The sequence below is a fragment of the Mirounga angustirostris genome, unplaced genomic scaffold, assembly GCF_029215605.1.
Source record: "Mirounga angustirostris isolate CCGP_5_RB_7025 unplaced genomic scaffold, mMirAng1.0.hap1 SCAF_13, whole genome shotgun sequence".
Classification (NCBI taxonomy): domain Eukaryota; kingdom Metazoa; phylum Chordata; class Mammalia; order Carnivora; family Phocidae; genus Mirounga; species Mirounga angustirostris.
Window position 1 is genome coordinate 102,467,018 of NW_026991721.1, and position 26,910 is coordinate 102,493,927.

The 26,910-nt window shown below is 40.8% G+C and overlaps 2 protein-coding genes across 2 annotated transcripts in view; one reads left to right on the forward strand and one right to left on the reverse strand.

Moving 5' to 3' along the window:
* LOC135361460 (uncharacterized) overlaps window positions 1–8,721 on the forward strand; it is a 69,246-nt gene extending 60,525 nt beyond the window's left edge. The window contains exons 6-7 of the mRNA XM_064577484.1: window positions 3,455–3,569; window positions 8,444–8,721. Coding sequence (XP_064433554.1) covers window positions 3,455–3,569; window positions 8,444–8,456 — 128 coding nt within the window. The 3' untranslated portion in view covers window positions 8,457–8,721. The remainder of the gene's footprint in view (window positions 1–3,454; window positions 3,570–8,443) is intronic.
* Window positions 8,722–11,282: 2,561 nt separating this feature from the next.
* The window catches only part of FDX1 (ferredoxin 1), a 28,195-nt gene continuing 12,567 nt past the window's right edge, over window positions 11,283–26,910 (reverse strand). Inside the window, exons 3-4 of the mRNA XM_045895086.3 lie at window positions 15,829–15,958; window positions 11,283–11,427 (exon numbers count right to left, since the gene is read on the reverse strand). Coding sequence (XP_045751042.2) covers window positions 11,313–11,427; window positions 15,829–15,958 — 245 coding nt within the window. The 3' untranslated portion in view covers window positions 11,283–11,312. The remainder of the gene's footprint in view (window positions 11,428–15,828; window positions 15,959–26,910) is intronic.

Here is a 26,910-nt window from a genome sequence, read left to right on the forward strand (position 1 = left end):
AGAAAAGAAGGAAATACTATTAAGTGCATGAATGTGCTGCTAGGTGGAGGTCTCCTATCTAGTGTTGCCTTTTCTTTAGATTTATTTATTTATGTATTTGAGACAGAGAGAGGGAGGGAGGGGCACATGAGTGGGGGGAAGGGCAGAGGGAAAGAATCTCAAGCCAACTCCCCACTGACCGTGGAGCCCCATGTGGAGGCTCAGTCTCACAACCCTGATATCATGACCTGAGCCAAAACCAAGAGTGGGATGCTTAACCGACTGAGCCATCCAGGCGCCCCTAGTGTTCCCTTTACTCTTGTGTGCATGACCTTGGGATAAAGAAGGAAATTAACATTTATTGAGTTTTATTATATACATTATCATTTGATTTTCACAATAACTGTATAGGGCTTATAGGTATCCCTATCTTAGGGAGGACGAAGCCAGGGCTTACAGAGGGTAAGTCTTCCTGGCTCCCCAGCTTACTGCTTATTTGAACTTGGAGAAGGTCGTGCAAGTCCACATCCACAAACTGATGAGACTACCACACCTTGCAGGGTACTGTACAAGATTAAATGAGGTAGCTTATGTGAACACCTAGGACAGTGCTGGACATTTGGTAGGTAAGTCAGAACATCACACTGTTTATCTCAAAACCCTCCAACAGCTTCCATTCCATGGAGGAAAACCAAGTCCTTACCATGGCCTATGGGGCCTGCACCACCTGGAAACTCCCCTTCTCCACTCATTGATCTTTCTGACCACCCTCTTAGGCCTCCCCTGGTCTCTGCCCACTCCCTAGGCCCTGTCTACCCTAGCATGTTACACCTCAGAAACCACCCTATTTAAAAATGGGTCCTTGGGGCACCTGGGTGGCTCAGTCGGTTAAGCCTCAGCCTTTGGCTCAGGTCATGTTCTCAGGGTCCTGGGATCGAGCCCCGAGTCGGGCTCCCTGCTCAGTGGGGAGTCTGCTTCTCCCTCTGTCTCTCTCCCTGCTTGTGCACTCTCTCTCTCTGTCAAATAAATTTTAAAAAATCTTAAAAAAAAAAAATCGACCCTTACTCCTCGCTCTGCCCCACTCAGCACCTTCATCCCTCTTCTCTGTTTTATGGCTCTCCAAAGCACCTACCACTGAAAATACCCTATACTTTCATGTGTTTTCCATTTCTCCCACTGGAAAGTAAACTGTAAGGACAGCAATTTGTTTTGTTTTGTCTTTGCTGAATCCCCAGTACGTAGTAGATGCTCAAGGAAAATTTGTTAAATAGGTAGATACTACCTTCTTCCCTTCCTTCCTCTTCCAAGGTCACACACTTTATTAGATCAGAAATCTCTGCCCTTCCAAAGTATGAAAAAAAAGAAAAAAACCCAAGGAAAAAATTTAACTATAAGAAACCATGAAGCACATTTAAAGGACTCCAAGACAAAGAACATGCTCAAACCAGGGACAAGTAATGTCACTGGGGCCCCTTTTCCACATCTCACTCCTTCCTGAGTTTGGAATATCTAGGACTTTGTATGTTCACTGCATGTGTGTGTGTGTTCACACGGCTTGTCCCCTACACACAAAGACACCTGCTTTCCAACCCTTCAGTATGAGTGTCCGCTGACTGTCTAGGTGAGTGTCAGGCACCGTGTCTGGGCAGGATGGTCCACAGGATGTGCGTAAGCTCAACGGCAGAGACCAAAGTCAACAGCTAATCTCAGTACACTCTACTGTGGTAAATGCTAAGAGGGAACCATCTCCTGGGGGCCCCCGCTGGGAGTTCCGAGAGCACTTCCAGACAGGTCTAAAAGAGGATCAAGAGTTAGCCAAGCCAAGAAGAGGCAGGAGCGTGCTCCAGGGATCAGGCTAAGCAAACAAAGAGTTACAAAACTGCAGGATGTATCCAGGGAACCACAAGGGTTTTTGTGTTCCTAGACCAGGATCTCAGGATCTCTCATGTGCTGTAGGAAAGGGCTTAGACTTCCCTTGTGGAATGTGAAATGATTCAATTTGTTTCCAGATTGATCATCCTAATGGACGATGGTTCTAATCCAGGCTTGTTAAAGGGTTCTTACGACTATGAAAGCAAGACTTGGTGAGATCTTGGATGACACACTGGGCCCTTTCCATGTGGTGCAGGAGAGGATGCAGACACTTCAGGAAGCCTTGCAGCCTGGAGGCCATCTTAGAATCAGACAGACACCTGAGAGCGGCTGGGCCATCTACTCCAATCCATGCTCAGCTTACAGGCTCACCCCAGGTCTGGCCAGCCTCCAAAGCCCAGAGAATCCCTTAGCAGGTGATGAATTTTGAAGAAACTTGAAAATCAAATTCACTGAAGGAGACCCATGTGGACATGTCAGAGCCTTCTAAGTATAAAGTGCTAATAATCTAGGATTCACCTAGCCCACTTCTCGGGTTCTCTAGACCAGAGGTTGCGAGATGAGAATCCACTCTTGCTGCTTGTGGCTGTTTTATTCAGCCCATATAACATGAAAAACAAACCAAACTTAAAATCCTTACAAACATGTAACAATCAGGAGATTTCACATAAAAACTTGGGTCCCAGCTTCTCTTGGGGAAAAAAAAAATCTGAAAATACCAGCCTGTCTTCCTATTTGGCAACAACTGGCTGGAGAGAAATAGCAGCTGCTACCCCCCACCCTGAACCCCCTAGATGGGACATGGTCTCATATGCCAGTCCCTACGTGGGGCTTTCCAGGTGACCCCAGAGTCTTCAGAAACTGACCTGAAGCATTCCTTGTCCAAAACCATAGCCCCTCATCTCCAGTCTGGGTTTATCAGATGACCAAATTAGCCAATTCTTTCAAGACTAACAAGTTCCACCAATAAACTCTCTCCTGTTAATTACTCAGTGCTAGTCTTTGATTGGATGTGGAAGGCATCTTGGAGAAGAGGGACATAACAGGTACTACACAAAGGGGTGGACAGAGGAAAAGGTAGGGTCAGGTGGCGGGGGGTAGGCAGAGCACCCCTGAGAATCAGAATTCCTCTATTACTCAGCTCCTTCAAGGCTGTGAGGCTTGAAGGAGCTGGGTAAATGTAAAAAGGGAAAGACGTGAAAGGGGGAGGGGCAGGACAGAGGGAGGAGCTAGAACAGAATTTACATCTTGGCAGGCCATGTGAGTTGGATAGGGAGAGACTCCCTCTCCTTTTCAAGCCTCACGGACAAGTGTTTAAAAGAAAAACATTAATAGCCATGCACTTCTCAATTTTATTACTAATCAAAACTTAACATGCTTGGAAGTTTTGAATGAGGTGTTAAGTGCAAAGTATGTTACCTTGGGCAGGGGTGAGCTTTTTCTAGTTCAAAACTACAAAAAAGTCAAGAGTAATGGAATGTTTCACCCAGATGGTTTGGCTCTTTGATATCTACAAACATTTTGAAAACACTTAAAATATTTTTCAACTTTTCTGTGCAGTTGCATTAGGTGATGACTGTTGGCTTACTTATTTCCTGTTTAGCTTTTCCTTTGCTCTCCCTCCAAACAACTTTTTTGGACTTGCGGCATAAAAAACGTTGTGTAATAATGGAGACAAATGAGTGCCAACAGGTGGTTTCGAAATCTAATGCCTTGCGGTAAGTTCTGTTGTCCTGCTGCTTGGCATGTATTCTGGGCTTGATATTGGATATTTTGAGGTGTGCACATTAACCACATCAAGATGAGGCTCTGACCCCCCAAGGATGGGGTTTCACAGGGGCTCTGGCAGAGCTCCAAGGCTGCGCATGATTCCTACACAAATGCAACCAGCTGGTTGGCCGAGAGCTGGTGCAAGTTAGATGAACATTTTAGTCTCTGGTAGAGTATGAAAAAGCCAGAAAAGTCAGCTTTCTAGGGCCATGCTCTCTCTGCCCTTTACAATGAAAGAAACCTCCATACTCTAAAGGTCTGATCATTGAGCACTGCACTATGCAGGACACACAAGCAGAAGCTGGCAGAGGTGGGCGCCAGGTCAAAGTATGCCCACCCCCCTGCCGGGTACATGAGCACTTTATTTTCAGTTTCGTGCTATCTGGCAGCATTCTCAAAAGAAATAATCATCTTGCCCTTCTAAAGAGTTCAACTGTCTGGCAAACTAACGAAGACTTAAAAACACTTGAAACTTTGTCTCCTCATCGTCCTGATAAGAGCTATAACCTAAGCCTTTAACCTTGGAAGCTGTCGATGGTATAGAACCTATTTGCCTTTATTTAGTTTAGTGACTCATTTAACATAATTACGCTTATTAATCCAAGGCTCTAACCCAGGGTTTTCTCCTCTCACGAGCCCCTGCTGTTTTACCCCAGAAACCTTTTGGGAAACAGTGGTGGGCAAGCCAGTAAGTCTTTTCATAGGAGATTCATATAAAAAATTCCACTACTATTGACTGACCACCTACTGTGTGCCGGAGACTCCTCCAGGCATTTGGAATATAACGTGGAGAAGAGAGACTGGATTTTTAAATGGCCAACAGACACATGAAAAAGTGTTCAACATCGCTCGGCATCAGGGAAATCCAAATCAAAACCTCAATGAGAGACCACCTCACACCTTTCAGAATGGCTAAAATTAGCAAGTCAGGAAATGACAGATGTTGGCGGGGATGCGGAGAAAGGGGAACCCCCCTACACTGTTGGTGGGAATGCAAGCTGGTGCAGCCACTCTGGAAAACAGTATGGGGGTTCCTCAAAAAGTTGAAAATAGAGCTACCCTATGACCCAGCAATTGCACTACTGGGTATTTACCCCAAAGATATAAATGTAGGGATCCAAAGGGGTACGTGCACCCCGATGTTTATAGCAGCCATGTCCACAATAGCCAAACTATGGAAAGAGCCAAGATGTCCATTGACAGATGAATGGATAAAGATGTGGTATATATATACAATGGAATATTATGCAGCCATCAAAAGGAATGAGATCTGGCCATTTGCAACGACGTGGATGGAACTGGAGGGTGTTATGCTGAGCAAAATAATCAGAGAAAGACATGTATCATGTGATCTCACTGATATAAGGAATTCTTAATCTCAGGAAACAAACTGAGGGTTGCTGGAGTGGGGGCTGGGGTGGGAGGGATGGGGTGACTGGGTGATAGACACTGGAGAGGGTATGTGCTATGGTGAGCGCTGTGAATTGTGCAAGACTGTTGAATCACAGATCTGTACCTCTGAAACAAATAATGCAGTATATGTTAAGAAAAACAAAAAAGAAGAAGATAGTAGGAGGGGAAGAATGAAGGGGGGAAATCGGAGGGGGAGACGAACCATGAGAGATGATGGACTCTGATAAACAAACTGAGGGTTCTAGAAGGGAGGGGGGTGGGAGGATGTGTTAACCTGGTGATGGGTATTAAAGAGGGCACGTATTGAATGGAGCACTGGGTGTTATGCACAAACAATGAATCATGGAACACTACATCAAAAACTGATGATGTAATGTATGGTGATTAACATCACAATAAAAAAGTAAAAAAAAATCAAAGAACATGAAATATTTGTACATAAATTTAACGAGTTATGTGCAAGAATTGTACACTGAAAACTATGAAACATTGCTGAGAGAAATTAAAGACATAAATGTAGAACTATACCATGGATCAAATAAAACTTGTCTTCAAATTGATCTTTTAAAAAAAAAAAGACTGATTTTTTTTTATTATGTTATGTTAATCACCATACATTACATCATTTGTTTTTTGTTTGTTTGTTTTTTAAAGATTTTATTTATTTATTTGAGAGCCAGAGACAGAGATAGCGAGTGAGAACACTGAGCGGGGAGGAGAGGGAGAAGCAGGCTCCCCACTGAGCAGGGAGCCCGATGCGGGGCTCGATCCCAGGACCCTGGGATCACGACCTGAGCCAAAGGCAGATGCTTAACCGACTGAGCCACCCAGGCGCCCCACATCATTGGTTTTTGATGTAGTGTTCCATGATTCACTGTTTGTGTGTAACACCCAGTGCTCCATTCAATACGTGCCCTCTTTAATACCCATCACCAGGCTAACCCATCCCCCCACCCCCTTCCCCTCTAGAACCCTCAGTTTGTTTCTCAGAGTCCATAGTCTCTCATGGTTCGGATTTTAATCCGATTTTAATAAAAGGGAGGAGCCATCATTGTTGATTTTGTAATTCAAATCTGATCTTAGGTAGACCACATCAGTTGAAATTACTGTACATATGGGAATCCTTTTGGCAATTTCACTTGGTCGTACAGGACACAGCTCAAAACTGAGCAGCCAGAGTGTGCTACTTCCCCACAGCAGAGTTCTGTTAAATGGAACCCTGATGGGATTATTAAAACTTCCTCCTAAGTATTTTCTCTCATGCTCAAGAAATGGTTTATCTATCATGCAAGATATAGCCAATGATCATACTTGAAAAACCAGATTGGGCTATCTAGAAATATGTAAAAAAATTTTTTGAGCTTGATAAACAGAACGTATTTAAATTCCTATGTATATCTCAGTTTAGCAGGAAACAGGTAAGCTGATCATGGTAGAGTGCTATTCTCCCTTTCAGAACAGGTTTCCATGTGGCAGTGTGTTTTAGAGTATTACCAGGAACTCTGTGGTTTGAAAGAACTGATGTTGCTCTAAAAAGTAAACAATTTGTATTTCCATTTTCAGTGACAGGTACTTTCCTTCTTTTACTTTTATTAGAATTGCTCCTTATTTTTTTCTTTTTTTTTAAACATTTTTTTTTTTTTAAGATTTTATTTATTTCTTTGAGAGAGAGAATGAGAGACAGAGAGCATGAGAGGGAGGAGGGTCAGAGGGAGAAGCAGACTCCCTGCTGAGCAGGGAGCCCGATGCGGGACTCGATCCCAGGACTCCAGGATCATGACCTGAGCCGAAGGCAGTCGCTTAACCAACTGAGCCACCCAGGCGCCCGCTCCTTATTTTTTTTCTTTCAATAAAAAGGCAATGAGTTATTTCCAGCCCACATTCATCGCTGTATTGTTATCTGCTTCCTTTTGTAGTTATTACAGGCTAGAAATTGTCAACTCATCGCTACTGCTCAAGGACTTAATACAGGTGGTTATCAATGGACTGTTTCTCTAACATAAAAGATTACAATAAAGCACGTTCATTTTAGCACATTCATCATAGTTAGGCTTAAGATTAATCCCCTGTATACATGTGCTTTTTAAAAATAAGTCTTCTAGGGCGCCTGGGTAGCTCAGTCGGTTAAGCGACTGCCTTTGGCTCAGGTCATGATCCCAGGGTCCTGGGATCAAGTCCCATATCAGGCTCCCTGCTCTGTGGGGAGCCTGCTTCTCCCTCTCCCCCTCACCCTGCTGGTGTTCCCTCTCTCGCTGTGTCTCTCTCTGTCAAATAAATAAATAAAATCTTTAAAAAAAAAAAATAAGTCTTCTAAGTGGGAAAGTCAAAGAATCGAGCCCCAGTCTGCAATTTCTACATAATAAGAATTCTACCTCTGCATTATTACCTAAGGTGGAGATTTTGTCAAGAAGTGATAATCAACAATCACAGTTTTATAGTGTTTTACACTAACGCTCTGCTTTAGTGCTTACAGTTAAAGATGTTTACACACCTCATCTTTTAAGTAACTAAAAAACGTTGTCCAAAGGATATTATTACACGGATGAGAGAGTAGTTTGGCTGAGGTACTGGGTATAATTATCTCTACTTACCGCCTATGTAACCAGAGGCTTGACTGCCTCAAGATGGAACGTTTGTGAGGAGGCGCAGATAGGCCTCAAGAGGTCTTTGTATAATTTTCTATGAATTATAAAGGATTCTCATACAAATACATGGTGAGCACGTGTCAAAGATTTATTTAACTCATTAATGAGGGGACCAGCAGAATGACAAAGCTGGTTCAAAGAAGGGCATGAGAAAGTACTACACGCACGCACACATATGTACACGCAGTGGAAAAGAGTGTGGAAGGGGACTGCTCAGGCAGCTGTAAGACAAGATGATGCCCTACAAGGCAAGACACCATAACTCTCTGTTGCCTTTTCTACCAAAAAGAAAGTAAGTATGAGATGAGCATGGCTGCATTCCAAGAAGGCTTAGTGACATAAAACAGGTGGTGGGCTTGATTTGACCTACAGGACATAGTTTGCTAATGCCCCTATCTTAGAAGAACAGGTGATCCTCAGTGCCCAGGTAGACAGTCCTCTAAGTACCACTTTAAAGTGACCTGCTGTGATCTTTTTGCTTTATTTCCAAGTTTTAGATAATTTTTTAAACAGTATCCAGGTCTTCAAACAATAAACCCCATGCTTTTCCCTCACTGCAAAGGAGACCTTACCTTGCTATCTCTCTGAGGCATACTCAGTCTTTGGAGTTCAGTTAGGAAACAAAGTAAGACTGTATTAAAGATAGGACATTAAAATAAAACTATTAAGAAGAGTGTCTTTCTCAATTTTCTCAGTCTTTGGTTTGCTTGGTTTGGGAAAATAGTCTGCGAACTAACTACCTATCTCTTTTTCACTGCCTTAAGGAATCCTCATTAGGACCAATGGGAAGCCTAAGGCTGATGAGAAATCACTGAGGCCTTCCAAAATACATGATGGCAGACATTCCCAAGATGGAGGAGCATCCATTTGAAGGCTTGGTCATGACAGTGTCACATGACTCAAGGCAACAGAGACCATATATCACCTATAGGATCTCAGCACTTGTATTTCAAGAACTACCTACGTACAAGATCTAAGACCAGCAGAGCAACCTGACTTTAGCTCATTCAAAAGCTATTTCATTCAAGGTATGTTTTAAAAAGGTGACAAGTTGAACAATCCTTTTTAATACAGTGGAAATTATCTGATCTCTCAGGAAAACAGGTATGTACTGATTTCTGTTAAGTTGGAGTAAAGAGGCAGGCTCAGTATATAGGCCTATATTGAGCTCATGCAGTCGTATCCATAACAGGAGACTGCCACAGAGCAAGATGCTGGAAGCATATTCTTTTAAGATCCCGTTTTGTTCAACTCAAGTATTTATTATATACCTATTGTGGGATAAATACCGCGATAAGACACTGCAGTTACAAAGCTGAACACGACCCAGTCCTTATTCTTAAAAACTTAATCTATCAAGGGACACGTAATAAGTGCTGCATGTAAGAAAGCTATATAATGCCATATGTAGGAAATGCTATAAAGGGCAGTCCGAGGCAGAGGCTTTGGGCAGATGAGGGAGAGATAAAGACTACTAGGTGAATCAAGCTGAGGGGTCATGGTTTCAGCAACGGCTCATAGACGAGGGAAGCAGAAAGGCACAGTGGCTCTGCTTAATTTTGTAACATCAAACCAAGTCTGAAAATTAAAAGACAAGACATTCAGGTGATAAGATGGGCAGATGAGAGTCAGAAGGAAAGAGGAATGAAGTCACTGCTTAGATGATTTCTTACTAACAGTTTCTGCAGAAGTAACGCCTCTCACTACAGAGGTCTTTCCCATCCACTTCGCTCCTCAATGGCCTCTGGTAGATTTAAATTATCTTTTAACCCCCTGTTTCTGTTCTGAAATAACCACTCTGTGTCTGCAAGTGATCATGTCTTCCTCCTGCCAGCTGGTTTTCTAATTTTTAAGTTTCTAGAAACATAAACAAAAGAAAATCTGATAAAAACAACTTGATATCATGTGATGTGTTGACACATGAAAGGAATCCTGTTGTTGCTTAACCAAGATCATATTTCTATTCTTAAATATTTCTCTAATAGGAAACAAAGTTTGTGTATAATGTTTGAATACCTTTGAATAGTTTACACTTAGAATAAAGTTTCATGTACTATTTTTAGAAATGTACATACAACACATTATTTCTATTTTTTAATTTATAGAGTGATAAGTTAGCCTATAAATAAGAAATCCATCTAACAAATTCTGATCCAAAATGTGGTTGACCACAAAATTTGAGGGAGTTTAAGAGCAGGACACCAATTAAAATAGTTGTAAAAAAGAAGAAAAAGATGGGAAAACATACAATGAATCTAAGTTCCCCCTTAGAAAACAATTTTTTAAGCAAAATGTAATTGTTCTGATAAATGCTAAATGACTACGATAGAAACCACATGGATCACCATACTTAAGTAGTTATAAAGAAAATAAGAAAACTGTCCTTTAAGACAAAAATTAGACAATATTTTCACAGCGAAAGTTAAGCAAGAGGTTTTCAAAATTCTTATAATCATTCACTTGAAAAACTAATTCAGCAGTTCTGAATTACTTATGTTAATTACAGGTTGGTTTTATTTGTGAAAACCAAATACAATATTAAGAGTTAGCCCGTAACCAACAATTATATATACTGTTATGCCAAAGGAAGCTGCCTTTCTTGATGGCAAAATGCAGAGGAATGTTAACTAAAATTATACAGCATTGAAAGGGAACCCATCACTATTCTCTCGGATTTTAACCAACTGTCAGGAAGAAAACTGTTGGGGGAGTTATAGAATAAAACCAGTGAACCATCATAATAAAGAATCTTTCAAAATGCAATGTAAGAGCGAAATCCAGCCCTTCTTCAAACGTTTAGAACACTGTTAGAAGGCCAGTCTTCTCAGGCAGTAATGCGCCAGAAAGCTAACCTCAAAGTAAAGATTACTGTGGTGACTTTCATCATGTCTGCAAGTTCTCTGACACCCTCTCTTCAAATGATGGGCCAGACTCAGTGCCTCACTGTTCATGGAAAGAAGAGGCAGGAGTGATAGTGCGTGACTTGCAGAACTAAGTCCCTGCTTCTGCCTGGCCCCTGAGCCCCCTCACAGGTGCTGGCTCTTGGAAATCAGCCCCCAGCACTTTTCACTGGATCAAAATTCTGAAATATTTATTTAGAAGGCAGTAAGAGTCTTTGAAATTGAGCGGTTTACTGAGCGATTACTTTTGTCCATTATATTCCTAATTTCTCTAGTTTCAGTCTGAACACATAACTTGGAGTAAGAAGATATGGGTTCTAGTACATATTTTCTAATTTGTTCTATGGCTCTAGATATGCCATTTTAGATCTCTGCCTTCACCCACATCTAACAGGGAAAATAATACCTTTTTTAACCTAACTTACACATAATTAGGCATAAGATTTAGGTAAAAATATCTTGCTAAAGTTGCTAAACAAACATAAGGTAAAATATATAAGGTTCTATAATACTAAGTATTTTCTAATATTTGATTTGCTTTTTTTAAGTTAACCAAAATAAAGACTGCATACTTTTAGAACTACAAAATGCAGGAGTTATGGAAGGTCAATTAAAGTGGTAAGGCTAATCATAATAATAAACCCCTTCACCAATGTTCTCACGTAATTACATTAAGAAATAATAATTATAAAAATAGGTAAAATTTTGTGAAAATATTCCAATTTATTCTTGCTTAGGAGTTCTTGCCCACATCCACGGCTTGTCTGGCATCGGCCACAGCATCAGGTACTCGAACTGTCATATTGTCCATAGACTTTGTCAAATAGATTTGGCAGCCCAACCGAGATCTGCATAAAAAAGGGAGAAGTATGGTTTAGGATTAAGCATGTATCATTCACAAGGCAATGCAGTTAACAGGACATTTTCTTACCCAAAGCAGTGAAGGATTTACTTACCTTTTAAATTTCCATTATGTCGAAACACATATACCCAACCCTTTCAAAACTAGAGGCTACATGGAAATGTCAATGAGAAACAGAACACAAAGCACGGTGTGCCGAAGCATTTTCATCTTCAGTCTCTAGCATCTCCTACAGCTACTGTGTTTCGGTGAAAGGGCTGACGAGCAATGAAATCATCAGAAGGCCCGACAGTGGAGAAGAGAACAGAGGTTTGAGCAACACCAGGAGAATGATTCATCAATCCCCCGGGCTTTGAAACCATATGGACGAGAAAAGAAAGCTACCCTTTGTAAGACCATTAAAACAAGAAATTTGAAATAAATACATAGACTTAAGTCATCAATTACCAGATGCATATTTTTGCCACATTTTAAGATGCATCTTAAAATCAGTGGCTTCTGACGATCACAGCTGCACTGGGAGGCGACAGTCCCGTCAGAGCTGCGAACTCAGTGTTTGACGTGTGTCTTTTCAACTGAGTTGTTGGAAGGGTGTTCATACTCCACGTGGGAATTTAATTATCACTCAAAATAAGTCCAAAAAGACAATGAAAGTTACAAATACAGAAGCATACACAGCAGGACATAAATCTGGTATGAGTAAAGCAAGTATTTGTCATTGAAAGAACTGTAATACCATTTTCTTTTTTTTCCCTTTGGAATTACTACCAATTTTATTTTATTTATATTTTACTTTTTTAACAGTGATGTACAAAGCTATGTCTAGATAAATATAAAAAGCTCTATTATTTTTTTTTAAGATTTTATTTATTTATTTGAGAGAGAGAGAGTGAGAGAGAGAGCACGAGAGGGGGGAGGGTCAGAGGGAGAAGCAGACTCCCTGCCGCGCAGGGAGCCCGATGCGGGACTCGATCCCGGGACTCCGGGATCATGACCTGAGCCGAAGGCAGTCGCTTAACCAACTGAGCCACCCAGGCGCCCTAAAAAGCTCTTTTAATATGCACAAAATGTCAAGTGATAACTTTGTACCAGTATTTCAATCAGCAGTGCTTTTCTCTTTGAGGCACATAAAAACAAATATATTAGTGTTAGAGTCAAATTGCCTACACTTTGATGGAATACGGCATGCAGGTCTTGGTTTCATTAATGTACCCATCCAGCTTTTACTGAGCATCAGTGGGTGTGCAAAGAACAGCCCCTCACTTCCATCGCTGGGTGGGGGGTGCCCGGGATGCGGTAAGGAGGCAGCAGCAGGGTACAGCCAACCAGCCAGTGGGCCAGAACCCGGCGCTGCACAGGGCACACTCACAGGCAGCTTTCCTGACCTAATCCTAAAGCTGAAGAGTAGGCAGGTTCCTCATAGGACTGCTGTGGGAATTAACTACCAATATCAGTATGAAGGAGGGAACTTTCAATCAATCATAAGAGATGAGACACATTTGCAGATCATTAACCTGTGAGATCGTGACCAACGCTACAGCGAGAGAAAGCCAGAAGGTCTGAGAAGAAAGAAGAAAGCACTTCCTTCTGGCCAGGGGAGATGGTACTTGGAATGGGCTTTAACAGAGGGGGAGGATGTAATATTTAATAAAAGCTAAAGGAGGAAGGCACGTGCGGCAAGGGTAACAGGGATTCAGGGCATGTCTGAGGCAATGTGGGTCTTCCACTTGGCTTGGCTACTGTGCAGGGAAGGTGATGGGCTAGAACGGCCACCAGGCCACAGACAGCTCTGAACACCAAAGAAAGTGTGAGCAATGAGGGACCACGGGGAAGTTTTTGAGCAAGGGAGTACGTAGGACCACAGGAAATACTGACTTCTGATAGAAAAAATCCCCTTCTACCAGTAATTCCTATTTGCTGATTACAAATAGCCCTGACAGTACTCAATTATGCCTTTAGTTCTGTCTGCAGGACAGAAATGTGGCGAGCCAATTTAGACAATTCATGCGGACTGTGGCGAGTCCTAGGGAGACTGCTGGCTATTCCTGGTGTTCCCATCAAGACAAGATAATGCCAGTAAGGCACTTTTAATGGAGTAAGCGAGACAGAGATGGAGACACAGCTGTTGGTGAAGGGGCCGCTTACAGCAAGCGCAGAGAGAGAACAGGAAGCGTGTTACGGGAACCCAGGGAGACAAGGCAGCTGTGCCCTGCGGCTCTGTTCTCCCCTCCCCCTCCACCTCCTTGCTGGACGTCCAGCCCAGGGAGAAAGTGTCTATACCTGCAGACCAGGAGACAGACCACAAGGTGGCCTTGATTTCACCCGGAGTTCCAAAAAATTCTGACACTGTGCAAACCTGGACGGTATGTTCTCCAGTGCCCTTTGCCATCTATACCCAACAGTGGAAATACACTGGGGGTGGGGGGTTACTTTACCCCTAAGGGTTGGTTTTCAATTCAGAGAAGTACAAGATCAAACGACTGTGGGGCCCAGTATAACCGATTCACACCAGGGCTCTGTCATTCTCTAGCTGTGTGGCCTTAAGCATATCTCATAGTTAAACCTTATTTTTCTACCTACGAAACGGTGATGATACTGCCTAACCCTGAAGGGTAGAAATAATCACTGTCAAGTACCCAGGCATGATAGTAAGTATCCGGCACATACACTGATATTTTTATCATTACAATGCTAAAAACTATTTAACAAGTGCTTTCTCCCCCAGACGCTGTTCTAAGAGCTTCCCACGACAACCCAGTGAGGCAGGTACTATTCTCATCCGCATCTTACAACTACAGAAACTGAGGCCTCTGTGTACATTACCCCTGGAAATTGGTGGCGCCAGGCAATGACTATCATCAAATACTGATTCACAGGTAAATTCCTGAATTTCTCCTTCTATCGACCATTAATTTCACAACTAGTTGGGGATGCCCTATGGTGAATCAGTCCCTGGAGATACAGGAAAAAGGTGACCAGTAACCACTGTTAAGTGCCGTGTGAGCCCGTGTATCACCAGTCCATTAGTAATCAAGGTGAAGAATACCCTATAATAAACATTAAACAAAGTGTTTTATCTTAAAATTAAAGACATTTACATAGCACTTAACTTTAAAAGACCTACAGGAACCAAAAGACAGAATTTCCTTGCGTCTTTGTTGTGGAACTCTGTGGTACCCCAGAAATCATTTAGATGTGGTTACTGGCTTTGAGCAAACTTATTTTCATTCCAGATATGGCCCAGTGATTTATAAGTGCTCCCTGTGAGAAGCAGTGTTCTCTTTCCCCACGACAGTCACTGGGTGCTTTCTGTGTGCTACTCCTCCCAAAAACAGGTGTCGACAGAGAATGTGGCACCTGAAGATGGGAAGGGGGGAACGGGGCTGTGGCAGCTACAGTCCACTTTGCTCTGAAGCCTAAAGAGACCCTGTTTTCCCAGGTTCTCCTGCTGGGGTACCAGTCTCACTGCCACCAACGGGGAAATGAACCACAAAAGGGAATAAAGTGATCTTCACCTCTAAATAAATACTAATGACCTAAACATTTTCGGGCATATTAAATAAGATGGTTGATGTTAAGGATTTAACAAAATTATGATTATATAATATATACAATATCAAGCTATTGTTATTACTATTATTTTTAATTTCTTAAACAATTATTTTTCATGAGGGTCACCAAATTATGGTCAAACGCCAAAGCCAACCTTAATTAAGTCCTCATGATCTTGCCCCCTTGAAATAGGAACTCAACTAGCTACCTCCTCTGACTCCAACCAAAAGACAGGTAATTTTTAAAAATAAAGTATCACTCAATATCACTTGTTACTATAAATCTTACTACTTTTAAGAGTATTCTACCTATTATTAATATCAAGAATAAGCTCTGATTAAATTACTATTAAGGTACACTTAGAAACAGAACTATTCATTTTAATATAGTTACTATTATATATGACGTTTCTTTAAAAATTCTTTCAAGTAGGTAAGACTTCCCATGATAATTTCATCCAATTATCAAATCTGTCCTTCAAGAACACCATAAAAAGCATTAAATTGAATCCCAACTCATTAAATTGTAATAAATATTAATCCCTGGAATAAAAATAGACTAAAGAAGATTTATTAGGATCTAGAACTTACACCTTCTATACCTTCAATGTTTTTTTTTTTTTTTACTTTAGCAGAAAGGAAAGTTTCATAAAGGTGAAAATTGTAGAGAACAACAACAACAAAAAGTCCCACATTTGATATTCAAAGTTTGTGACTGTTATCTATCTGTGCCAGGAGATCACTCTCCCATGCGTGGGTCTGGTCTCAGATACGAACTACTCAAAACTTTATCTTCCCAGATTATTAGTATAGCTGAAGTGGTCCTAAAATCTTACCTATCTGTTAGTCCATATGCCAGATCGAGCATGTCATTCTCCTCATCAGTGACTGCTTCTAGATTCTCAAATATGTGCTCTTCAAAGATGAGGTGACAGGTGGAGCAGGCCAAGGTTCCCTCACATGCACCTACGAGAGCAACACACATTGAACACACTCCCCCTACATTAAACACAATTCAGATCTAGTTTGAACTGATTATTGCTAAATTTTAGAATCCGCATTAGCATACAGAAATGGTAGGACTTTATTTCTGAATAATAATGAGATTTGGGGAAAACCCCGCCACCCCTCCTGCCCTGAGCACGCACAAATTTGAAATCACTTTCATATATGGTTTCAAAAAGGTTCTGAGCTAAGTGCTGTGAAGGGAAACACAAAAATACACAATGCTAGTATCAGAGAGCTTACAAGTTAATAAACTCAGACATGCATGCATAGAGCAATGTACGCATTTTTAAACTTACATAATAATAATTTATATAATAGTGTAAGTTATTTACCTTTATTCTGGAGAGCTGAACACAACTGATGAAGCCTTGTGGTGTATGAGAAGAATTAGAAAGCAACCAAACCTATGTCTAAATCAAATTAAGTATTTCTCCCTCTCGATCTCTCCTCGTAATCAAGATAGAATCAAGTAAGTCATTTAAGAATTATATTGGCTTTAAAATAATGAGATAAGACTATTTCTCCTGTCCCGTTGTTTAAGTTATTAATTTGCCAGTTATTTTCTGAGTGCCTGTTACATGCCAGGACTGTGAAAGGGGAACTGAAAAGTCGAATGCAACCAAACCATGACTGGATCTGCTCCACAACATCTCTGTCGCAGGGGTTACCTAGCCTCTGCTTGAAAACCTCCTGACAGAGCTACACAGTGTCAGCCAGCCAGTTCCGCACTGAGCTTCTGCCCAGCGAAGCCTGTCACGCTGTAACTTCTAGCTACTGATCCAAGTCTATCCCAGAGAGTCCAGTCCTTCTTCCCCCCACCCACCCCACTGTGCATCGTGATTTGCTATATGTACACAACATGAAAGGATCCCCCCCACCTAATTCATTAATACACCCACCACCTCATAGATCTATCTTTTTTGTGGTTTTTTGGTGAGAACATTTCAGCTCTATTCTCTTAGCAAATGTCAGTTATCAGCTGTTATCAGTCATAATCACCACGTTACACATTAAATCCTCAGATCTTATTCATTTACAGCTGCAAGTCTGTATCCTTTTACCAACCTCTCCCTATTTCCCCACCCCCTGGCAACCACTTTTCTACTCTGTTCTTGTAAGAATTTTATTAACAGTTCATTTAGTGAATCTTTCTTCTAAACAATAGCTTTTCATATATTTGAGAATGTCCCTCTCCAGGCTGAGCATACCTAGCTACTTCAAGTTTGTCTTACATAAAAACAGCTCTAAATCCCATTCCCCCAGTCTGGTTGAGCTTGTCTTTCAAAAATGGGAGTCCAAAGAAGGATCTGACAAAACAGAATTACACAGAATCATGTTCTGGTTAAATTCCACCTGAAAAAGTTATTCTGGCTTGTTTTTTAAATAATTTTTAAGTTATTTAAAGACTCCTAGAGTCCTAGGAGTAACTTCAGTTTGATTTAGATGCTCTTTTGGTCAATAAACAATACATAAAATATCTAACTGTTATCAATAACGAGTAACCTGCTTAATTTTCCTCCAAATGAATTAATCATTTTAACAAGAGTTGTTCCCTCATAATATAAGCATTTGTCATTCACTTTATTACCTAAAAAAAAAAAAAAAAAATCAAAAAAGAAATGAGAGACTTCCCATTTTTACCAAATCTAATTCAAAGCAGCAACAGGATTAAGTAGAGAGAGACCATATGGTGAAGTACAGGAGTTATAGGTGGGCTCTGGAGCCAGACTCTCAGGCTTCAATTCCAGCATCACCTCGACCTACTTTACCCTCCACACCTCAGTTCCCTCCCTAGTAACTATACCAGCCTCACATGGTAGGTGCAAGAATCACATACGAGTGTTTACTTAACATATGTGCTTGCGACCATGATAGATAGGTAGTAAGCCCGATACAAGTGTCTTATTGTTGTTGTTGTCATTAATCATGTACTGGTATTATTATTATGTGTTAATACCGTTAGTTGGAAGTTGTAAGGAATCTTAAACTAATTCAACTTTCTTTTTAAATATAACAGGAATTAAACCCAAGAAGTTAAATACTAAAGGTCATATTGCTAGTTAGAGATGAGTCACAACTTCAACTAAGTTTCCCGCTGTTGAAGATAACTAGTTCCTGCCACTCCATAATCTAAGTCACCTTAAATATTAAATATACATAATCTAATAAACATATACATAGGGGCACCTGGGTGGCTTAGTCGGTTGGGCATCCAACTCTTGGTTTCAGCTCAGGTAATGGTATCAGGGTTGTGGGATCAAGCCCCACATCAGGCTCTGTGCTCTGCATGGAGTCTGCTTGAGTTTCTTTCCCTCTGCCCCTCTTCTCCACATGCTCTCTCTGTCTCTCTCTCAAGTGAAATATATATACACATACACACACACACACACAAATATATACACACACCAACTGGTTAATTGAACAAGTAGCTGACTTTTCTATTTTTGTGTAAATTTGAAACATTTCACACAAAAAAGTAAATGGATCTATTTTACTTAAAAGAGAGGGGGGCTTCATATATATATCTCAAGTTCAAAAATTCCTGCACTGAAAGGAAAATTGCTATAGTGTGACCCTGAAGACCCACCACACTGTCTCCTGTATCCCGGACAATTCTCTCAAGGGCCTCCTTTTTTTTTATCTGTATAATGACTGAGGTAGATGATTTCTAAGGACTTGTGGCCCCAATATGTTATGACCCCACAGAGAACCAAAATTCTTTTTTTTTTTTCAATATTTTATTTATTTATTTGAGAGAGAGAAAGAGAGTGCATGAGAGCGGGGAGGATCAGAGGGAGAAGCAGACTCCCTGCCAAGCAGGGAGCCCGATGTGGGACTCGATCCCAGGACTCCAGGATCATGACCTGAGCCAAAGGCAGTCGCTTAACCAACTGAGCCACCCAGGCACCCAAGAACTACAATTCTTAATGGCTTGTTCAGTAGTATTCAATAAACATATACTTATCTTGATTCCTCTTTTCATCTCAATGATACCCAGTCGAGACAAACTCAAAACTAAAATGGCAAATCCCTCTAGAGATACTGTAGGACAAAAATCAGGAAATCCAGCCTCCTTTTGTCTTTAAAATATAAGTCAAACAATCCTTACAAGATATTTCAAGCAACTTTCTTAATTTAAAAAGCTTATACTTCCCTTCAGAGTTAATGTTATTGAAAAAAACTGAATCCTGACAATGGAAGGCCGTGTGTGACAGAAGATGCAAGAAAACAGAAATCACAGTTCCGGGCAGGATGAGGTGTGTGGAGCCTGCAGAAGCAATGGACCGAGCATGGAAGGTCTCCCGTGTTCTCCTAAGGAGCTTGAACTTGCTCCATTAGCCCATTATTCTTCTCCACCTTGTCTCCCGACACACTGGGTAGGTAGCTGACATGCTCAGGTAACCAAACATCTTTCATGGTGGGTTGCCACAGAGATGAGAGTGGCTAGGGGGTTATGGACACCTGTCCCTCCACCTGTCCTCTCCCAGATTCAGCCCCTGGAGAGGTGGTGGTTGTGAACCTGCTGTAGGTTACGGGAAGCTGCTAAAGGATTTTGCGCAGGAAAATGACGTGGCATGTCTTATTTTGGAGAGATCTCACTGGTGGCTGTGTGTAAAGGATGGATCTGAGATGAATAAGACAGAAGCAAAAACCATGAGATTTCACCAGGGGGAGGGTAAAAAGATGGAAGGAAGTAGAGAGAGCCAAGGAGAGACCCCCTCCTAGAAAGGGAGTCAAAATAAAAATGTTCCAAATAGTAGAGAGAGAGCCAGAGAGGTGCAATGTGAGAAAAGCCCAGGGAAGAGGAGAGTGCATACAATATGGTCTCAATCATCTTGGAATGGAGAGAAAAGTTCATATGCCCAATAAATCCCTCTGGAAAAATTCAGGACATTCCTTTTTGCACCACCTGGTCAGATGAAATGAAGAGTTACCAACCATGTTCCAGCTCTTCATATGCTTTCAACTCTCTTCCCTAGGAAACTTGAATTCTTTTAACCTTCTCTTAAAGGTTTTATTTTCATTCTCTAGTATAATTTTCATTGCCCTCTCAGGAAATTTGCCAACTGTTTCCACATCTTGCTTAAGTTGCCAAGCTCAGACCTGAAGAGGATTCTAATAAGGATTGGACAAACGTTGCGTATATACAGAAGATTAAACTTTTGGTTCCTACGAGCTAAGTTCCTATTATACATTCTAGTCTTGTGTTTACTCTTTAAATCAATGCACTACATTCATGATCACCCCTTATTTTATGGTCTCTTCCAAACTTTGTCTGCCATAAGCTGTCAACAGGTGTGCTTTTCTTATTCTTTGGATTAGGAAGAAATCAAATATAATAGAGACCTTTAGACTCAGAATGAAATTAACTCAGCCAGTATCAGATGGCTAACACTGCACCAGACAAACACATAGTCACGTTGTGCTCTAAGTGTCACTTTTGAAAAAAATTCTACAGCAAAGATTCACAAGACCTCATGAATCACTTATTAGAAGAAACAATCCTACAAAACCCCCAATATAATAAAACAATCTGAGCATTATTTTTTTTTTGAGATTTATCCTATATGTACTACTTAAAAAAAAAAAAAAAAAGGAAAACTTATAGAAAATAGTGAAGACATGTCTCTGAAAAAAGTACTTAGGAGGAAAAAATACATTTTTTTAAAAAGCCTAAAACTGTGACAAGAACAAGAGGCTATTTTAGAAAAAAGATTACTCCTTTTTTTTGTTCTTTTTTCATCTCATAAAAAATTATTTCTTGATGGCAATTTCTTCCAATTTAATAGGTTCCTGGTCTTACAGTTAAAGGTAGTCCCCCAAATAGTAACCACCTGACTTTTGCCCTTTTGGGATATAGTTGTATGAATTTTAACACATTTTTAGTTTGTATAACCACCACCACAATCACAATACAGAACAATTTCATCACCCCCAAAAATTCCCTTGGATTGCTCCTTTGGGGTCATACCTCCCCCATCCCTAACCCCTGGTAACCACTGATCTGGTCTCCATCCTATAGTGTAGTCTTTTCAGAATGTTGTATAAATATAAACATACAGTATGTAACCTTTTGAGACTGGCTTCTTTCACTCAGCATAATGCCTGTGAGACTCATCTAAGTGGTCTCGTGCACCCACGACTCATTCCTACTTACTGCTCCCTTTGACCCTGTGGCCAACTCCCCGTGCACACTCCCAAGGGTACCAAGAGTAAGCATATGCATACGACTAGTAAGCATGCACACAAAGCCAGCCTGAATCTACGGGCCTGGGAGAGACTGCCCTTGGAAAAGTAAAAGGAAAGTTGTCAGCACACAACCTGGCGCTGCAGAATCCGCGAGAAGGCACATAAACTTAAGAATGTGCCACAAGAGGGAGCAAGCATGCAGGTAAATCCACTGAAGGCCCAAGAAAGCCTCAGAATCCCTAGCAGGGCTGACAAAAATTTCCCTCCCAAAGTCGGTCAGTGAAGACTAGAGGAGGTGACTATCTGCAGATGTGAAGACAGCAACACGAGATTTTGAGGACCGTGAAAAATCAAGGAAACACGACACCACCAAGAGAACACAATAATCTTCTAGTAACTGACCCCAAAGACAAGAACATCTGCTATTTACCTGATAAAAAATTCCAAATAGAATAGTTTCAAGGAAACTCAATGAGCCATGAAAAAACACTGAAAGACAATTCAATGAAATCAGGAAAACGATGCATGAACAACATGGTAAGTTTAACAAAGAGCTAGAAATCATGAAAGAGAACCAAATAGAAATTCTGGAGCTGAAGAGCACAATGAATGAAATGGAAAATGCAATAGAGACCATTCACAACACAATGGACCAGGCAGAATGAAGAATCCGCGAATCAGCAGATAGGACCTCTGAAATTTTCCAGTCAGAGGGAAAAAAGAAAAAAAGAATGGAAAAGCGTAAGAAAGCCTATGTGATCTACTGGTGTTTTGACCATCGAAACAAACAATCCATGAATTCCTAGATTCCCAGATGGAGAAGAGAGGGAGAAGACAGCAAAAAGCTTATTTAAAGAAGTAATGGCTAAGAATTTCCAAAATCTTGGGGCGCCTGGGTGGCTCAGTCATTAAGCGTCTGCCTTCGGCTCGGGTCATGGTCCCAGGGTCCTGGGATCGAGCCCCGCATTGGGCTCCCTGCTCAGCGGGAGGCCTGCTTCTCCCTCTCCCACTCCCCCTGCTTGTGTTCCCTCTCTCACTGTGTCTGTCAAATAAATAAATAAAATCTTAAAAAAAAAAAAAACAACTTCCAAAATCTGGTAGAGATTTGAACATGCAAATTCATGAAGCTCAAAAGTCCCCAAACTCAACTTGAAGAGATCTTCTTCAAGACACATTATATAAATAAAACTGCCAGAAACCAAAGACAAAAGGAATCTTAAAAGCAGCAAGAGAAAAGCTTGTAATTTGCAAGGGAATCCCCATAAGGCTATCAGTGGATTTCTCAGCAGAAACCTTATAGGCCAGAAATACCAGGATGACATATATGACATGCTGACAGGAAAAACTCCAACCAAAATTACTCTGACAAAGTTGTCCTTCAGAAATGAAAGAGAGACAAAGACTTTCCCAAACAAAAGCTCTCTCTAAAATAAAATCTTTAAAAATAATAATAATAAAATATACTTAGGTGAACATTTCAAATAAAACCTTTTACATTACCATCTCCACCTTTCAAATAATCAAAAATACTTAGCATAGACGATAACTGGACTTAAGGACACATTATAGCCACATTGGTATTAGCCCCTGGTGCCAGCATTTTATCTGTCATCCTTGCCTGGTTATACAGCAATTTTCATGAACTTAAAGGTATGCACACTTTATGCTGCTTTTGTCAGCACTCTGGCTAATGATTAAAAGTTCTCTTAAATTAATAGTAACACGTATCATGACAGGTTTTTGGCTTTCTTCATAGCTTTTCGTCACATCTAACTTCTATTCCAAAATAACTGATTTTCAGATGCATTTTTCAGCATTAGCACTTAATGAATGCTTGGCTGAAACTGTTACAGGCTTTAAAAATATTCAATTATAACCAGAGTTTAAAATATCAGCACTATAGGCAACAAAATCATACCGACATTCAGATTTCTATGAACAGCAGTCTACATGATAGTGACTAAGGATGGCATCACTTTAGCTACAATAACAAATGTAAAATTTACAGTTCACACAGCCTATCACCTGGAAACTATGGGATTCGTGACAAACTTTCAGTTTTCACAGTACTTCTGATTTTGCTAAAGTAAGACCCTTAATACTGTTCATCTGCAAAATTTCCTGATTTTTTTTTTTTAAGATTTTATTTATTTATTTGAGAGAGAGAATGAGAGAGAGAGAGCATGAGAGGGGGGAGGGTCAGAGGGAGAAGCAGACTCCCTGCTGAGCAGGGAGCCCGATGCGGGACTCGATCCCAGGACTCCAGGATCATGACCTGAGCTGAAGGCAGTTGCTTAACCAACTGAGCCACCCAGGTGCCCCCATCTGCAAAATTTCAAATTCACATAATTTAAAAATTATCTTAATAAGTAAGTATGGTTATTGGCTAATCTCAAGGTTGGTAATAAATAAAATTTCTGAGTTTGGTTTTTGTTTGTTTGTTTTTTAAGGGGGTGAGGGAGAGGGAGAGAGAATCTTAAGCAGGCTCTAGGCCCAGGCTCAATCCCACGATCCTGAGATCATGAACTGAGCTGAAATCAAGAGTTGGACGCAAACGAATGAGTCACCCCGGCACCCCCAGATTGAGTTTTGTTTTTTGTTTTTGTTTTTTGTTTTTTACAAAGCTAATATTAAGTTCTTATGCAAATGCTCAGAAATTCTTGCCATATTAATTCCCAGAGAAAGGTATCTACAGACTATTGCTCCTTTCCTTTCACATAATTTGAGTGTTTGCCAACAGGGAAAAGATCATTTTGCATACATGTGTGCACGTGTATCTTATATTAAGATTATTTTGTAGAGATATGATGCTAACAAGGAAGACTGCCCACCTCGACCTAATCCCTTTCCCTCAAGAGTCCAGAGAATAACTCTATTATATATTAAAAATATGAAACCATATATAAGTATAAAATCTAATTTTCTAGAGTAAAGTTTGATCTAGCATAGCCAGTAATACAGTATTAACAATAGGGAGTCAATAAACATAATCAGAATACATACAGATTTATGTGAACATTATCAGGATCTCCCAATTTGAATAATTTCCCTCAAAAGAGACATGAAGGAAATAAATGATACAGCAGGAAAAACCCAAGGTCTGAGATAATAAACTAGGTGAATTTGATCAGAGAGGTATAACTGCCCCCTAGTGATGGAATATGATAATACACTCTGAAAACTTCAAAGATCCAATAACTGGAAAGTAAAAAAAAAAAAAAAAAAGTTGGAAATAAGCAGGCTTTTAAGAATGTTGCTTCCAAAATTTACCACTTTTTTTCCTTTTTACTCATTACTTCATATACAGAGAGGAATAAAACAGGAATGATTTTATCGTCCATCACAGTCTTTGAGGAGGAAGCGAACGAAGGAATATATAATGAACATACTGTGATAAATGCAATGAAAGAAATAGGATGCTGTGATGGAGACTAAAGGGCTCAGGGCAGTGAGAGACTGGGTGGTTGGGCAAAGTGTCACTGAGGAAGAAACACATAACCTGAGCCTAGGCAGATGAAAATCCCATGTACAGGAGAAAGGACAGAGGGGGTGTCCCAGGCAGAGAAACATGTGAAGTGTGTATGAAGTCTCAAAGTAAAAATTCTGGGTGAGGTCAGCTCTTGAGAAAAGGCCAGTGGGGCCAAAGTGAGAGAAAGAATGGTGAGAAATTTGGTAGAAGAAGGGCAGTGGGGCCTCTTAGGCTGGGGTAAGGAGTGTGATTTGTATCCTAAGTGACACGGGAGGTTACTCATGCTTTTCAGTCAGGGGACATGCTTGCTGTGTGTTAACGACACATCACCCCAAGTGCGGGGCTCAAGAGCGGGAGCAGGTCCGCACAGTTCCCAGCGGGCAGCGGCTGGCCAGCCCCACGCGGGGACTGCAGGGATGCAGGGGTGCGGGGAGACATAGTCTGGAGGCACCGCTGACAGGAGCTGCTGATGGCACTGGGGGTACAGGAGAAGCAAGAAAAGCCAGAGACACTCTCCAGTTTGGGGCTCCAGCAGCTGAGCGATGCTCACTGATGGCAGGAGAGACCCGAGGAAGAACTAGTTTCGGTGGCGAAAAGAAAAGATCAAATGCTATTTAGGTATGTTGACTTTAAAAGGCCTGTGCAATTTCCAAGAAGAGAAGTAAAGTAGAAAGTTGGATCTGTAAGTCCAGGGCTCAGGGGAGAGGGGAGCTAACAAGGTAAATGCAAGAATTTATGGGCATCTACATGGGGTTTAGGGTCACAGAAGGGCTGAGGAGACCTGGGGAGAAGTTATAAAAAGGACTCTGTACTTGGTCAGCCTCCCTTGAGTAGGACTTATGAGGGCAACACAAAGGATCTCTGCATTCAACATTAGGAATAAACCAAACAGCCACCCCCAGACTTCTTGACCCCATTTCCTTCGTCTTTATTCAAGAAAGTGGCTTAGGCTTCGCTCTATTGTTAGTGAACCCGGTTTAGCTTATCTCAAGTTTATATTTACATGCCCAAATTTCTGGACATGTTCAGGTCATTGATATTTAAAGCTTTTCTCCTGAGACCACATAAGTGAATGCAGAATTCTCATCAAACTACTAAAGATTGTGTGATTAAATTTTCTATATTCCTAGGGTAGTAATGGGAAAAGATTCTTCCAGTGGTTACCTCAGTGGGATGTGAAATCTTTTAAGATTTTATTTATTTATTTAAGAAAGAGAGAGCATGAGCGGGGGGGAGGGGTAGAGGGAGAAGCAGGCTCCCCCCCAAGCAGGGAGCCTGATGCAGGGCTCGATCCCAAGACCCTGAGATCATGACCTGAGCTGAAGGCAGACACTTAACCGACTGACCCACGCAGGCGCCCCTGGGGAACCTTTTCCGATGTATTTTTTAAATGGTCTATTATGAACATGAACCTATATTAATAACCTTATTAACAACAGTAGCTAATGTTTACTTTAAGCACTTACTTTGATTAGCTCATTTGATCTTTCCAGAAGCCTCATAAGGTAGATACTAACATTATTCCCACTTTACCCTCAGAAAGACAAGATATGGAGAGGTTAGGTTCCTAACCCCCAGTCACAAAGCTGGTGACGTGGCAGAGCTGAGAATCAAACCTATGCACGGAGACTCTATTCTTACCCATTCCAACTAATGGCCTTCAAAAAAAATTTTTTTTTATTGTGACTCTCAGTATGAATCCCATTCTACACCATGACCCAGCACACACATACTTTGTAAAATAGCTAAACAAACAGTTCAGGAAATAATACCCTTGCAAAAGATCATGTGTTTTTATATATTCTGTTCTGATTTCCTTAAAATGCTTGTTGGGAACTACTAAATTGGTTTCATGATCCACTAATGGTTGCAACCTGCAGTTTGAAAAACAGCATACTGCAATACACAGTCATTAATGATGAAATATTTTCAAATTTTTAAAAAGATACTTTGAGGTATTAAGATCACAATACTTATGCTTGCTTTGATTTAGAAGGAATTAATGAAAAGCAACTCAAGAAAATTATCTACTGCAAATAAAGCATTTATAATGCTTTCAGAAAAAACCGTAGCTTCAACAGAGGTTGAAAACCATTTAAATAAATGTTTAAAGTTAGTTTTCATTTTTATGTTTTTTTTTGTCAAATAGCACATTTAAGACAGCTTTTGCTAACCAAGAAAACAAGTAATACCTCATCAGAAAAACAGGCAAATAATTTGAGCAAACAATTTATAAAACAAACTCTCCTAG